This window comes from Pantherophis guttatus, chromosome 1 (assembly GCF_059756535.1).
Source record: "Pantherophis guttatus breed Tessera chromosome 1, ASM5975653v1, whole genome shotgun sequence".
Lineage (NCBI taxonomy): Eukaryota > Metazoa > Chordata > Lepidosauria > Squamata > Colubridae > Pantherophis > Pantherophis guttatus.
Window position 1 is genome coordinate 115,925,243 of NC_142063.1, and position 14,102 is coordinate 115,939,344.

General features: G+C 36.9%; 3 protein-coding genes across 3 annotated transcripts; all 3 read left to right on the forward strand.

Annotated features, from left to right (window-relative positions):
- Window positions 1-177: 177 nt before the first annotated feature.
- Window positions 178-1,104, forward strand: LOC117667204 (olfactory receptor 5G9-like). Its single transcript, XM_034420417.2, has one exon. It carries the CDS (start codon window positions 178-180, stop codon window positions 1,102-1,104), a length of 927 nt encoding a protein of 308 aa, XP_034276308.2.
- Window positions 1,105-3,668: 2,564 nt separating this feature from the next.
- On the forward strand, window positions 3,669-4,649 carry LOC117667164 (olfactory receptor 5AR1-like). The gene has a single exon (XM_034420380.3). The coding sequence runs from the start codon at window positions 3,681-3,683 to the stop codon at window positions 4,647-4,649; it is 969 nt and encodes a 322-aa protein (XP_034276271.2). The 5' UTR covers window positions 3,669-3,680.
- Window positions 4,650-11,254: 6,605 nt separating this feature from the next.
- LOC117667165 (olfactory receptor 5M5-like) lies at window positions 11,255-12,230 on the forward strand. The gene has a single exon (XM_034420381.1). It carries the CDS (start codon window positions 11,289-11,291, stop codon window positions 12,228-12,230), a length of 942 nt encoding a protein of 313 aa, XP_034276272.1. The 5' UTR covers window positions 11,255-11,288.
- The last annotated feature ends 1,872 nt before the right edge of the window (window positions 12,231-14,102 follow it).

A 14,102-nucleotide genomic window follows, 5' to 3' on the forward strand; every position in this document is an offset into this window, starting at 1 on the left:
AGCCTTTATGTACAGGAACAGGTCGAGGGTTTCTTGGTCCATATGTTTTACTAAAGCACAACCAAGCAAAACCTATGAATGCAAAAAAAAAAGTAATCATCATGCAACAAATATTTAATTATATTTTTGTTTGATTTGATTATTAATTTTTCTCTCCAGAGACCTGATTCAATAAAGATGGATCAGCAGACTAACTACACAATGGTAACAGAATTCATCCTACTAGGATTCACTGATGAACCCAACCTGCAGATGGTTCTCTTCGTTTTGTTTCTTGCCATCTATCTTTTCACTGTGACTGGAAGCCTCGGCCTAATTGTGCTGATCAGGATTGACTCCCACTTTCACACTCCCATGTACTTTTTCCTCCTCCATTTATCCTTCACTGACCTCTGCTACGTCTCAGTGATTGCCCCCAAGATGCTAGTGAACTTCTTGGTAGATCATAAAAGCATCTCTTATGCAGGATGTGTTGTTCAGCTCTGTTTGTTCAGTGCTTTTGTGACTACTGAGTGCTTTCTTTTGGCTGTGATGGCAATTGACCGATATATGGCTATTTGCAACCCTCTCTTGTATCCTGTTTTTATGTCCCAAGAAGTATGCAACTGTCTGGTTGCAGGATCATATGCAGCTGGTGTTGCAAATGCAGTGCTACAGACAGCGTGTATATTCAGATTATCCTACTGTAGATGTAATATCCTCAAACATTTCTTCTGTGACATCCCTAAACTTCTTCAGCTTTCCTGCTCTGAATCCCACCTTTCAGAATCTCTGTCTGTCTTTGCATCAGGAATAGTTGCAATGACCTCTATTTCAGTCATTATTATTTCATATCTTTGCATTTTATCTGCCATCCTGAAGATCAACTCGATGGAGGGAAAACGTAAAGCTTTCTCCACCTGTGCTTCTCACCTAACATCAGTGGCTTTACTTTATGGTACCGGGACCTTTACACATATCCATCCCAACCTTAAATCTGGACAGGATACTGATATGGTAATTTCCATAATTTACACATTAATCATACCCATGTTGAATCCCCTAATCTATAGCTTGAGAAATAAGGAGGTGAAAGAAGCCATTAGAAAAGTCACAATCAGCTAACCGGTTTATCTTTCCACCAATGATTGATGTTACCCTGAAATAAACTGAATCGGTTGTAACCACTTTCTACAATGGAATGAAGACCTTGGGGGTTTTCTTAGGGAAGTCTTCACTGAGTTTCTGTTTCAACTATATCCTGCTGCCCATTCCAGATCTTGTCTTGTATCTTTCTTTCTTTTTTTTAACAGGAGTTACAGAGCAGTAATATATTATGGCAATTTTTAAAAGAAAGAGCTAACTGTAGAAAAAAAAGTATTACAGATTTAAAAATTAGATGAAATTTTCTCTATGCTTTGAATAAAAGAACCCTTCCTCTCCACATATTAACATAGTTGATCAGTCTTCCCCAGTTTGTACTCTTGAGGTATATATGTTGACCGCAATAATGCAATGCCACTCAATACTCTACGGGATGGGGATATGGCACAGAACAGAATTTTATGGATCTGGGAAAAACTGATGCATCATAAAATAAGGTCTCACATAGATTATCTAAAGGTTAGCCCTCGTGCTCCAAAATATCTTGATCACACATATCATTCACTTTAGAATAGGGGAGGTATTCATCAGATGCAATTATTTCTGAAAGAAAATCAGCTTTAGTCATCCATTTTGTCCTTTTTCAGTTAAGAATTTATTCCTCTTTGGAACAAACCTCTGAGCTTTTTTAATGCTTTAATTTCTGAAAACCAAAATGTTTTCATTGATGATGGGAGGGTTTGACTTCTGGCAACCACCTAGATAATACCTGCAGTTTTCTTGGCAAGGTTTTCCAGAAGTGGCTTGCCATGCATTCTCCCTTGGGCTGAGAGAGAGAGAGAGGCCAGTCCAAGGTCATCAAGCTGGCTTTGTGTCTGACATGGGACTAGAACTCATGGACTCCTGGTTTCTAGACTGGTGACTTAACCACTATGCCAAACTGGCTCTCTTAATTGCTCTTTAAGATATATTTACTCATTGATTCATTCATTTGCGATTGTTAAAGTCTGCAAAGTTTATAACTTGTAGGCTCTGGAGCATATCCATGTCTTTAGGAAAGAGCCACAGGATCAGGGCCAATGTCAAGATCAGATGAAGTGTGGTGTCCCAGAGGGCGGGCTCTGCAACACAAAAGCCACTCTTTCAAGGACCCATAAGACATTTTATAAATGGAGGGATCAAAAGATGCTCCTCCTCTCTATCTATTGAGACAGATAAAAACAATACTTTCAACTTTTTAGAAGAACTGAAAATATTAGCATATAGAAATACAATTGGCTTTACTGAAAAGATAGATAATGATTGTGTTTAAAATCTCACATAGGGAAGCTGTAATAATTTAATTTCTGAATAAAAGGATGCTCGATGTTTTTGGCATCCTAAAGTTGGAGTACTAATTTGGTGAGAGACTCCCAATGGAACAACAGAGAGGGTGAAAAAAAATTAAATACACATAGTACCACTTACTTAAATTGTCACCTCCAATAGTTATTTTTCTACCAAGGAAGCATCTATCAAGTTCTGGGACTCATTTGACAGCAACAAGGACTAATAGAAAATTCCAAGGGAGCAGAGAAAAATGACCTGGTACCCAGTGTAGTTTAACTGCTGAGTTTCATCAGTCTTGAGGATTCCAAAGATCACACCCATGAGATGTAATTGCAGTATATTATTGTGCTGTGCATTATTCCACTACATCATTTCAGCTAGAGATTGCACTGCTTAAAACAGGTAAGTCTCACTAAGATATGTGTATCAGCCAGTGATTGGTGGAAAATGAAATAATTACTATTCTAACTTGTAAGAAGCAACACATCTGCACTGTTTACTTCCTTCCTTTTCCCAAATTAGGAATTTTATTTAACAGAATTACAATAGCTGAAGACAGAACATATGTTTAATGATTTTAGTATAAAGCAAGCTTTTGGAATAGAAAAGGGTAGAGCCAGGGTAATCTAACATTAACCATAATAGTCATAAAACTGATGGTACCTTGTGTACTTTTACATTTACAAACTCTGGAGCAAGGGGAAGATAGCGAAGATGTGTTTACCACAGCAGCATTGTTCCTGATTCCTTTTCTTTCTAATTGCTACAATACTTTACTAAAATACATGTTCTTTTTTTTCAATGAATTTTGCTCAAGAGTACTGTATTCAGTTCGGTATAAATTTTCAACTGATCAATGATAAAGATTAATAGAGAGCATGCAATGCTGGTGAATCACATTTCATTCTCAAAGAAATCAGTGGTACATTTTTTTTCATATGCACACGGCCATGCATTTTAGCTCTAAAATTCCAGTGATCCTAGGATGTACCATGGACAACAAAAATAAGTGGATTATTGGATCATTTCAGAATTACCAAACGTGCACAATCCTGAATGTAAATGTAAATGTTTTCAAAATATAAAGTAGAATTTAGAATTTGATCTGTTTCAATTTATTGCATTTATGATCATTTCTGTGAATACCATAATTTAATAAAAAATAAATAAATAACTATAATTTTATCTTCTTTTTTCCAGTTTGTTTTGGGTTGTTCTCTTTCCTTTCTTTCTCTGATAGGTTTTTTAAAATTAAAAAAACACTATAAATGAACGAGAAAAATAGAAGCCAAGTAACACAGTTCATCTTCTCAGGACTCACGGATTATCCACAATTGCAAGTAGTTCTGTTTGCCCTGTTCTTGATTATTTACACTATCACATTGAGTGCAAATCTAGGGATGATCCTATTGATCAAAACTGATCCCCAGCTGAATACTCCAATGTACTTCTTTCTCAGCCATTTGTCTTTCCTGGATGCCGGCTATTCTTCCACAGTTACTCCTAAAGCAATGGCAGGTTTTTTTGCCAAAAAGAAAAGCATTTCCTTGACTGGATGTGCTATTCAATTTTACATGTTTGATGGTTTGGTGATGACGGAATTGTTCTTACTGTCCGTCATGGCTTATGACCGGTATGTAGCCATCTGTAACCCACTGCTTTATTCTGTTGTTATGTCGAAGAAGTTGTGCACCTTATTAGTGACCAGTGTGTATTTCTATGGCTTTGTGAGCTCAGTGATTCAAACAGCATTAACTTTTACACTCTCTTTCTGTTCCTCAAATGTGATCGATCATTTCTACTGCAATGACCCTCCACTGTTAGCCTTGTCCTGCTCTGACACGCGTCCTAAAGAAATCCAGCTTTTAGTCTTGTCTGGTATCAATTTAAGTAGTTCTCTCTTGACAATCGTTGTCTCTTATGTCTACATTCTGTGCACCATCTTTGGAAAACACTCTTCTGGGAGAAGACACAGAGCTTTCTCCACCTGTGCCTCCCACCTGACTGCTGTCATCATATTCTATGGCACCCTCTTCTTCATGTACCTGAAACCAAGCTCCACTCACGCCCTCAGTTATGACAAGGTGGTGTCAGTTTTTTATGCTGTTGTTATCCCCATGCTGAACCCCCTTATCTATAGCCTGAGAAACAAAGAAGTGAAGGAAGCCTTTAAAAAGGTGATGGGGAAGAAATGTTTTTTTATTGTGAGATGCCTTGCAAACAATGCTTGGTCTTGATATGTCCAATAGTGGGCACATGGGCCAAATATTAGTGAGAAAAATAAGCTGCAAGAAAACTTTCTAGTGTGAAAAACTGTCAATTTCAAATGCAATTTACTCATTCTTCATAACAAGTATTGGTTGGCCAACAAGGAATTTGTCTTGGTGCATATGCTCTCAGTGTATATATCTTTTCTTTCATGTACTCCGAGAGTGTATGCACCAAGACAAATTCCTTGTGTGTCCAATCTCACTTGGCCAATAAAGAATTCTATTCTATTCTATTCTATTCTATTCTATTCTATTCTATTCTATTCTATTCTATTCTATTCTATTCTATTCTATTCTATTCTATTCTATTCTATTCTATGGCAATATGGCCTCAATTGTTTCATTCTGTGATTAGCTGTGAAAAATTTCCTTAACAACCCACCTTCTATGCAAATTTCCCAGAGCTCAGAAACCCCTGTTGCATCACAAAATAAAAAGTCTAACATAAGAGGCACTGAGAGAATTAAAAGACATCCTGCATCAAGAAATCCAGAAAAGAAACCAACATCTTTAGTCCTAGTGAAATGGATAGGGAGGCCTTTGACTTGCTATTGGTTTGAGAAACATGAAGTGATGAAGTGGCCATAACTAAGAACCTGTGCTTGCTGCAGCTGCTAAGCCACAATCAAGAAAGAAGTCCCCATGATCTTCATTCAAATGTTTTGTGATAGAGCTGGAATTTACAGAAAGCAAGTTCATTCAGGTACATGAATGTTGAGAAAATGGAACAAGCCTTTATAACCTGTTAATTTCAATGGCTTCTGCTTGTTCACATAGCTACTTGTGAATGAACAGCTTTGCATTTCAATAGCTCTGTGACATATCAAATACTGCATGGAACCTCCCCCTTCAGCCACTTATATGGCTGACTTAACCTTTTCTAACTGTTGCCTCTTCTTACCAACTATTAATATTCCAATCTCTGAAATTAAGGAAAGGCAAACTGTAAAGCGAATGGAACGGAATGGAAAGCTTACAATTAATCTGTACAATTGAGATGCAGAGACTCTGAAGAAAAATAAATTAAATTGTTTTATTTGTAATCAGGATGAAATTTCTTTAGATTAAATTAACATCGTTCTTGGTAACTGCTACTGTAATTAGCTGGTTTCGCTAAATATTGTATAAGATTTCTGATTCAAGAATGATCAAACTCAGAAGACTATGACTTGACCCAAATCATCATTGGCATTATTATATATATAACAAAAACAAAAATAGTCATATATGCTTGGGGTTATAAGTAGACTTACATATTGTGAATAATGACCTTTAAAGTATGTAATTTTCAAATCTTAAAGAATATTTAAAAGAGACAAGTTCTTAACGCAGACTGCAAACAAAAAGATGTCAGAAGGCAAAATTCACTTAACAAATGTCTCGCTTAGCAACATAAATTTTGGGCTCAATTGGTGTCATAAATCGAGGATTAACTATAATTTATATTCCATATACAATTTGTCATTCTTTCTGTTCAACATAATTATTTCTGCTATGTGCATATAGAATGTGAGCCTTTCTAAATAAGTTATTTAAATCCTTTGCTATTTCTTAATAAATGTATTCCTTATAGCATGATACAGAGGAGGAATACATGATGTTTTTGAGATTTATTGCTATTTTACAGGTTCATCTCTTATTGCTTTTTCTCCAAAAACAGGAGGTGCCCTTCTATTTATCTACCATGGCTGTCATGTATGACTGCTTATTATGAAAGCTGGCTTTGAATTGTGTTTGGGATGACAGATTATGCTATTATATTATTTTATTTGAATGTGAATAAATAAACTGCCACTTCCTTACAAGAAACCAGTTTGGTGTAGTGGTTAAGACACTAGACTGGAAACCAAGAGACTGTGAGTTTTAGTTCTGTTTTAGGCACAAAGCCAGCTGGGTGACTCTGGACCAGTCTCTCCCTCTGTCTTAGCCCGAGGAAGGAGGCAATGCCAAACCATTTCTGAAATTCTGTTAAGAAAGCTGCAGTTGCCCAGACAATTGCCAAGAGTCAACACTGACTCAAAGTTGCCAGTGGTGGGTTTCCAAATTTTTTAGTATTGGTTCTGTGAGTGTGGCTTGGTGGGCGTGGCATAGCTTGGTGGGCATGGCAGGGGAAGGATACTGTAAAATCTCCATTCCCTCCCCAATCCCGGGGAAGGTTATTGCAAAATCCCCATTTCCTCCCGATCAGCTGGCACTCTGGAGGAAGAGAATAGATGGGGGCAGAACCAGTCAGAGATCGTATTTACCAGTTTTCCGAATTACTCAAAATTTCTGCTACCTGTTCTCCAGAACTGGTCAGAAACTGCTGAAACCCACCTCTGAAAGTTACATATACACATACAGAAACAGAGAGAGAAGAGGAGGGGGTGTAGTTGAGAAAAAGATACACAGAGAAAAATAGTGGGAGAGAAGGAGATGGCTGGTATATAATAAAGAAATATTTAAAAAAGATTAAAACTGCCAATTTACTCTAATTAAACAGAGAGGAATTGTACTGTACTGTGTATGCATCACTTTAAAAAGAAACAATTCATCATATCCTATGCTATCTTCTTTATACAATATTTGTTCATGGTTGACTTGGCTTTCAAATTAAAAAATGGGGCAGTATATAATGTTCATGCATACACACACACCCATTCATCTATATGCACATGTACATCTAAAGTACTGACGTTCCAAGAAAAGAACAGATAAGATGCCCAACAGCATGCGGATCTTAAATGAGTATAAGATCCAAGTTTAACATATGGATCCCAATTAAATCCTTATGAGGTGGCAGCAAAAAAGTATAAATAATAATTTTATTTGTCTTCTCCCCATCTTCCCCCGAATATGAATTGGAGTGCATTATACTACTTCAACAGGGACACAGTGGCTCAGTGACTAAGATGCTGAGCTTGTTGATCGAAAGGTCGGCAGTTCAGCAGTTCAAATCCCTGGTGCCGCATAATGGGGTGAGCTCCTGTTAGTTGTCCCAGCTTCTGCCAACCTAGCAGTTTGAAAGCAAGTAAAAAATGCAAGTAGAAAAATAGGGACCACCTTGGTGGGACGGTAACAGCATTCTGTGCGTCTTTGGCATTTAGTCATGCCGGCCACATGACCATGGAGATGTCTTCGGATAGCGCTGGCTCTTCAGCTTTAAAACGGAGATGAGCATCGCCCCCTAGAGTTGGGAACGACTAGCACATATGTGCAAGGGGAACCTTTACCTTTACCTTTATACTACTTCTATCCAAAAAAACTCTTCATTTTAGTACAGTGGTAACTGCAATTACAGCGGAATTATCAGAAATAAAAGAATAGAAAGAAGAGATGTTTCCACAAATCCATTTATGCTTTTCTGCGCTGAAGAATCAGCATACTTTTGTAAATCAGCTGCATTGTTGTGCTAATTCCAGATTCAGAAATATTCTGCCGGTCTTCAGTTTGCAGTGACCATAAAAAGACACAGCAACCAGAAAGAAAGAGAGACAGACTTAATGCAATGATTCCACTGTAGGGATATGCATTGGATTTGTCTATACTTCAAATGGGAAGCAACGGGATTATATAACCAGAGGAGATGAAATCCAATCTCTATGGAAGGATCCAAGCAAACCCTGGAAGTTTTGTGATGCTTTCCCATTCTGTAATCAGACATGCTGGCTGAAGAAATGATTGCAACTCCCAGTTTTCTAACATGCCAGGATGGCAAAAGGCAAAAAGCAAGGAGAAAAGGAGACACATAATAGATAAAACTCTGTCCTAATCACCTGGAATAGAGTAATCACGGACTTTCAAGTCACAGTGCTTTGGAGCAGACTTTTGCATTCCTTTTTCAAGATTATCTCCACACCACTCAATAGTTCCAGCTCTTAGTAAGAGAAATTAAGGATACTACCTAGCATGAGTGTCCAACCTTTTGGCTTGCCTGGACCTCACTAAGTGAGGAGTGAAGATCTTGGTCCACATATAAAATATATAATATAGTATCACTTTAAAAAATCACTAAAAAGCACATAATAATGTTAAAAGTTGTGGGGCCACATTACTAGCTATCCAGGCCTGGAGGCCATGGATTGGACAAGACTGCTGTATAGGATTTGGTCTTCTCCAAAAGATTTAATCTTTTGCTTCTTTCAGCTGTTGTCCATTTTCCTGTACTTTATCTGCCCTTCTTCATTAACTAGGAAGCTACCCTTCTATGGTTCCTAAGAGAATCAAAGGTAACATTTTCATGTTCAGAGAGATTCATTCCTTGAACTAGATCCCAGTAAAGGCTGTTGTCAACATAAGCAAATAACATGAGAAAAGAGAACAAAGAACAATGTTTGCTTCTGAACATGGCATCTCAGAAACTCCTGCCTTGTAAATACAGCTCTAGCACAATAGGATCAAAACAAGCTTTAAAAGTATCTGCTGTTATTCAATTTTCTGTGTTCAGGGAGAGGGGTTTTTTTTTGTACAGAATAGTATTTCATGAGACCAGTTATTTCTGGCAGTGTTTGCATTCTACACACAAATGTGCAGCCAAAATGTAGGCAGCTGCTGTTTTGCTGAGCTAGGCAGAGATCTTTCAAAAAGAAGTCAGACACAGGAGAACCTCATCAGAGACTCAGCTTTGTAGGAAAATGATGTCTGGCTGTTTCCATTTTTCCTCCAGTCGCTGCTTGTTAGTAAACATGCTTAATTTTCTCAAGGGAGAAAATCATTAAGCCAACTGAAATACTGTATATAATTATGGGGTTTCCTATATAAATTATTGATAACAACTGTGCTTCAAGGGTACATTGGACTAATCAGGTAGGCTCTTAATTCAAGAGCATTTTTTAAATATATATATATTTACTGTTGCCGCTTTCTACCATTGATTTGCTCAATTGGTAGCTGGTTAAAGATGAAATCAATTTACTCCAGCTTCAGAAACATATATATGGGTAGTGCTCAAATGATCAGAAAGTAGAAAGTAAAAAAAAAAAAAGAGGATGCAATAATGCAGGAATTTTTAAATTATACTTTAATAATTAATGTTTGCAAAAGCTAAAATTAACATTTAGTGATGGCTTTTTTGTACATTTTAGTTGCACATAGTCCTGGAAAGAGCACAGCCTTGTCAATTTCACCTTTTAATTTTTTTAAACAGCAGTCAGTTCATTTGTCTACCCTTTCTTCCATCAGAACATTTGGAAAAAAAACAAAACCTGCCTGCTTATTGTTCCACTGGTGAGTTTGTAAAAAATATTTGGGTCCTGGAGGACAGCAATCAATGTCAAGGTAAAGAAGACCTTCTGGCTTTCCTTCAATCTTTCCCAGCATTAGAACCTTCTCAACACAACTAGGTCTTTGCATAAGGTTGTATCCAGAGTACAATCATTTGAGACTGATCATTTGTGCCTTACATGAGAATTCTTGGTTAATTTGTTGATCCGTTTGTTTTGGGGGGGGGGGGGGTTGGCTGTCCATGGCATTCTCAGGTTTCCAATACCAAAATTAAAGCATCAAATATTCTTCTTATCCTGCTTCTTCAAAGTCCAACTTTCATTCCATACAATGTCACAGAGTATAATATGGCTTGTAGTATTTTGTAGGTATATAGGTAGGTATTATATTACAGGCATTTACTTTTCCAAAGCCTTCAGGATGCCCTACCATGTGCATTTTAATTCTAGACTGTTAGTTTACTGTTGATGGTTGATCCTAAAAGGCAGAAGCTATTCACCAATATTTTCACTGCCAATTCTAATATTTGTTCTACCAACAGTCAATGTAAATGGTATAATTAAAAAATTGTTAAAATATGGGTGTCAATTGTTTCCAAAATGACTATAAGACTTAATTAACATATGTGGGAGCTGTGTCTCTGAATGAAAATTGAAATAATTATTATTCCTTATACAAAGGAAAGATAAAAAGAATTGGATGCAAGTACTGTAGACAAGTTTATTAAATATCCCTGGGAAAGTGTTAACAGAAGTCTTATTGAAAGGATGACGAGAAAGGATAATGAACAAGATTTGGGAAGGGCAGTATGACTACACTGGGACAAGATTGTTCCAGACAAAAGTTTTCTTTTCAGTTTTCAATTGAAAAGAATATGAATATGTGAAAAGCATTTTATTTGATTTAGAGAAATTGTATTATTTCTTTGGGGTTTTTTTATATAGTGTCTTTATTATTTTTACAAATAACTCAAAGCAGCAAACATATCCAACACACCTTCATCTTCATCTTTTTCCCACAACAACACTGTGAGGTGAGTTGGGCTGAGAGAGAGTGACTGGCCCAAAGTCATCCAGCTGGCTTTCATGGCTAAGGCGGAACTAGAACTCGCAGTCTCCTGGTTTCTAGATTGGTGCCTTAAACACTAGACCAAACTGACTCTCAAGTTCAATAATAAAGTGAGTGAGCTTGAATTATAAACTTTGGTGAAGCATATTTAAATCATCATCTTCCTAATGTTATTCCCACAGGTGCAGGGTCCACTTTTCAGATCAACAAACATTTAATATTTATTTTAAAATAATCCAGTAAACATCAAAAGTTAATGAACAACAATATAGTAATCTTGATTTCTTCTTCCTTTCTTCAAACCCTTGGCAGGGAAAAAAAAAAGGAGAGGACTACATGATTGGACAAAATCAAACTCAGGTGACTGAATTCATCTTTTCAGGATTCACAGATCATCTAGAATTACAAGTTGTTCTCTTTAATATATTCTTGATGATTTATATCATCACATTGAGTGCAAATCTTGGGATGATCCTGTTGATCAAGGTGGATTCCCAGCTACATACGCCAATGTACTTCTTCCTCAGCCATTTGGCCTTCCTGGATGCCAGCTATTCTTCAACTGTTACCCCCAAGGCAATAGCAGATTTTTTAGCTGACAAGAAAACCATTTCATGGACTGGATGTCTTATACAATTTTTTATGTTTGTTGCATTGGTGACCACTGAATTGTTTTTGCTATCAGTCATGGCCTATGATCGATATGTGGCCATTTGCCATCCATTGCTTTATTCCAGAATTATGTCCAAAAAGTGCTGTGTTTCCTTGGTAGTTGGTGTCTATAGCTATGGATTTGTGAACTCGATTATCCAGACAGCATTAACATTCCAGTTATCCTTCTGTGGTCCAAATTTAATTAATCACTTTTACTGTAATGACCCACCGCTTCTAGCTTTATCCTGCTCTAACACTCAGCCAAAAGAAATCCAGCTTTTTGCATTGAGTACTATCAATTTAAGTGGGTCCCTCTTCACAGTCATCATCTCCTATGTCTATATTCTGAATGCCATCTTTAGAAAACGTTCTACTAGTGGAAGACACAAAGCCTTCTCTACCTGTGCCTCCCACCTGACTGCTATTGTGATTTTCTATGGCACCCTCTTCTTCATGTATGTGCAACCAAGCTCTTCTCATTCTCTGAATTATGACAAAGTAATTTCTGTGTTTTACGCTGTTGTGATCCCCATGCTGAACCCCCTTATCTATGTTTTAAGAAACAAAGAAGTTAAAGGAGCCTGGAGAAGAATGAAAATTAAGAAATTGTTTTTTATAATATGACGTGTGTGTGTGTGTGTGTGTGTGTGTGTGTATTATATTATATATCTGTCTTCTCAAGTTTTCACGGGTATGTGTATGTAAAAAGTTAAAATCTCGGGTGTTTTCCCGCATCATTAAAAGTCTGTTAGTTAAAATGCTTAAAATCCTGGCTAAAATCCCAGTTTAAAATCCTCCAAAATCCCAACAAAACACTTTGTAAGGTCTTTTAAAACTCTAGCTAAAATCCTAGCCAACACTTTAAAAGTTATCTTTTTGGCAACGTTTCGACAAGCTCTCTAACTTGTCGTCATCGGGCCCCTACTTTCAGTTTAGAAGCTTTGGGTAGGCTGCAAGGTCGGAGTTGTCGCTTTGTTTTTTTTTTGTTGTTGTTGTTTTTTGTTTGTTTGTTTTTATTAAATTTATATACCGCCCTACTCCTGAAGGACTCAGGGCGGTGAACAGGCACAAAATAAAATACATAGATACAAAAGTTAGAGACATAATTAAAATCAGATTAAATAATTTAGCCCAAGGCAATTAAAAATCCCAATAATTTAAAACAGATTAAAATTTCGATTTAAAAGAATTTTAAAACAGGGGAGAAAATTAGGCCAGGCCGGCTTGCTGGAATAGGAGGGTCTTAAGAGCACGGCAGAAAGTGCGCAGATCCGGGATCCTCCGTATCTCTGGGGGGAGCTCGTTCCAGATAGTGGGTGCCCCCACAGAGAAGGCTCTCCCCCTGGGGGCCGCCAATCGACATTGTTTGGCTGATGGCACCCGGAGGAGCTATGAGAGCGTACCGTCCGGTGGGAGGCTGTTTGTGGTAGTAGGCGGTCCCGTAAATTTTCTGTGTTTCTATGTTCACTGTTGCTGATGTATGCTGGTTAGCCTGCAACTCTGTCTTTAGAGAGTTAGAGAACTTGTCGAAACGTTGCCAAAAAGAAAACTTTTAAAGTGTTGGTTAGGATTTTAGCTAGAGTTTTAAAAGACTTTACAAAGTGTTTCGTTGGGATTTTGGAGGATTTTAAGCTGAGATTTTAGCCAGAATTTTAAGCATTTTAACTAACAGACTTTTAATGATGCGGGAAAACACCCGAGATTTTAACTTTATATATATATATATATATATATATATATATATATATATATATATATATATATATATATATATATATATATATATATATATGTATGTATGTATGTATGTATATTGCAGCTTTTTATATCTTTCCCCACTCAACCAACCATGCACTAGGTAAAGGGCAACAGATTAAAATTTAAAAAATCAACAATAGAAATGAGCCATTAAAAAAAAACAACAGTAATAATAAATCAACCCTCTCCTAAGATGGATGTCTATAAAATCTATAAAATCAAGCTAGGGTTGAAAGCACAGAGTAATAAAAATGTCTTTAAATGGTAGCATTCATTCATTCATTCAGTTATCCATCCAATTTATATGGCCAGGCATCTAGCCAAGAAACCTGGAGTGACAAAAAACCCAAAAATAATTACATTAAAACAGAAACCAATTAAAAGTATATTGAGGCTCAATAAAAACACAGACACAAACCATGGGATGTGAAGTTTCCAAAAGGTGCCCTATGCACCCATGCTATAGCTCCCAAACTCTCTCATTTGTTTTCTTAATATTATTATAGATGGAGCTTTACAGATCTTTGTGGTTTAAGAATTCCAAGGTGTAGGCATTGCCACAGAGGAAGCCTATCATTTCATTCATGCCCCCTCCTCAATTCAGGGTGGGGAGGGTGATTCTTAACAGGTTTTCTTAAGATTTTTTTTTCTGTGAAGAGGCGGATTCAATAGCTGCAAGTAGAACTGAATGTAACATAGTGCTGTCTCATAGGACCTTATATGTCATTACCAGTACTT

Excerpts from the sequence above, each read along its gene's own strand:
- LOC117667165 (XM_034420381.1), top strand. The coding sequence starts at position 11,289 with ATGATTGGACAAAATCAAACTCAGGTGACTGAATTCATCTTTTCAGGA.
- LOC117667164 (XM_034420380.3), top strand. The coding sequence starts at position 3,681 with ATGAACGAGAAAAATAGAAGCCAAGTAACACAGTTCATCTTCTCAGGA.
- LOC117667204 (XM_034420417.2), top strand. The coding sequence starts at position 178 with ATGGATCAGCAGACTAACTACACAATGGTAACAGAATTCATCCTACTA.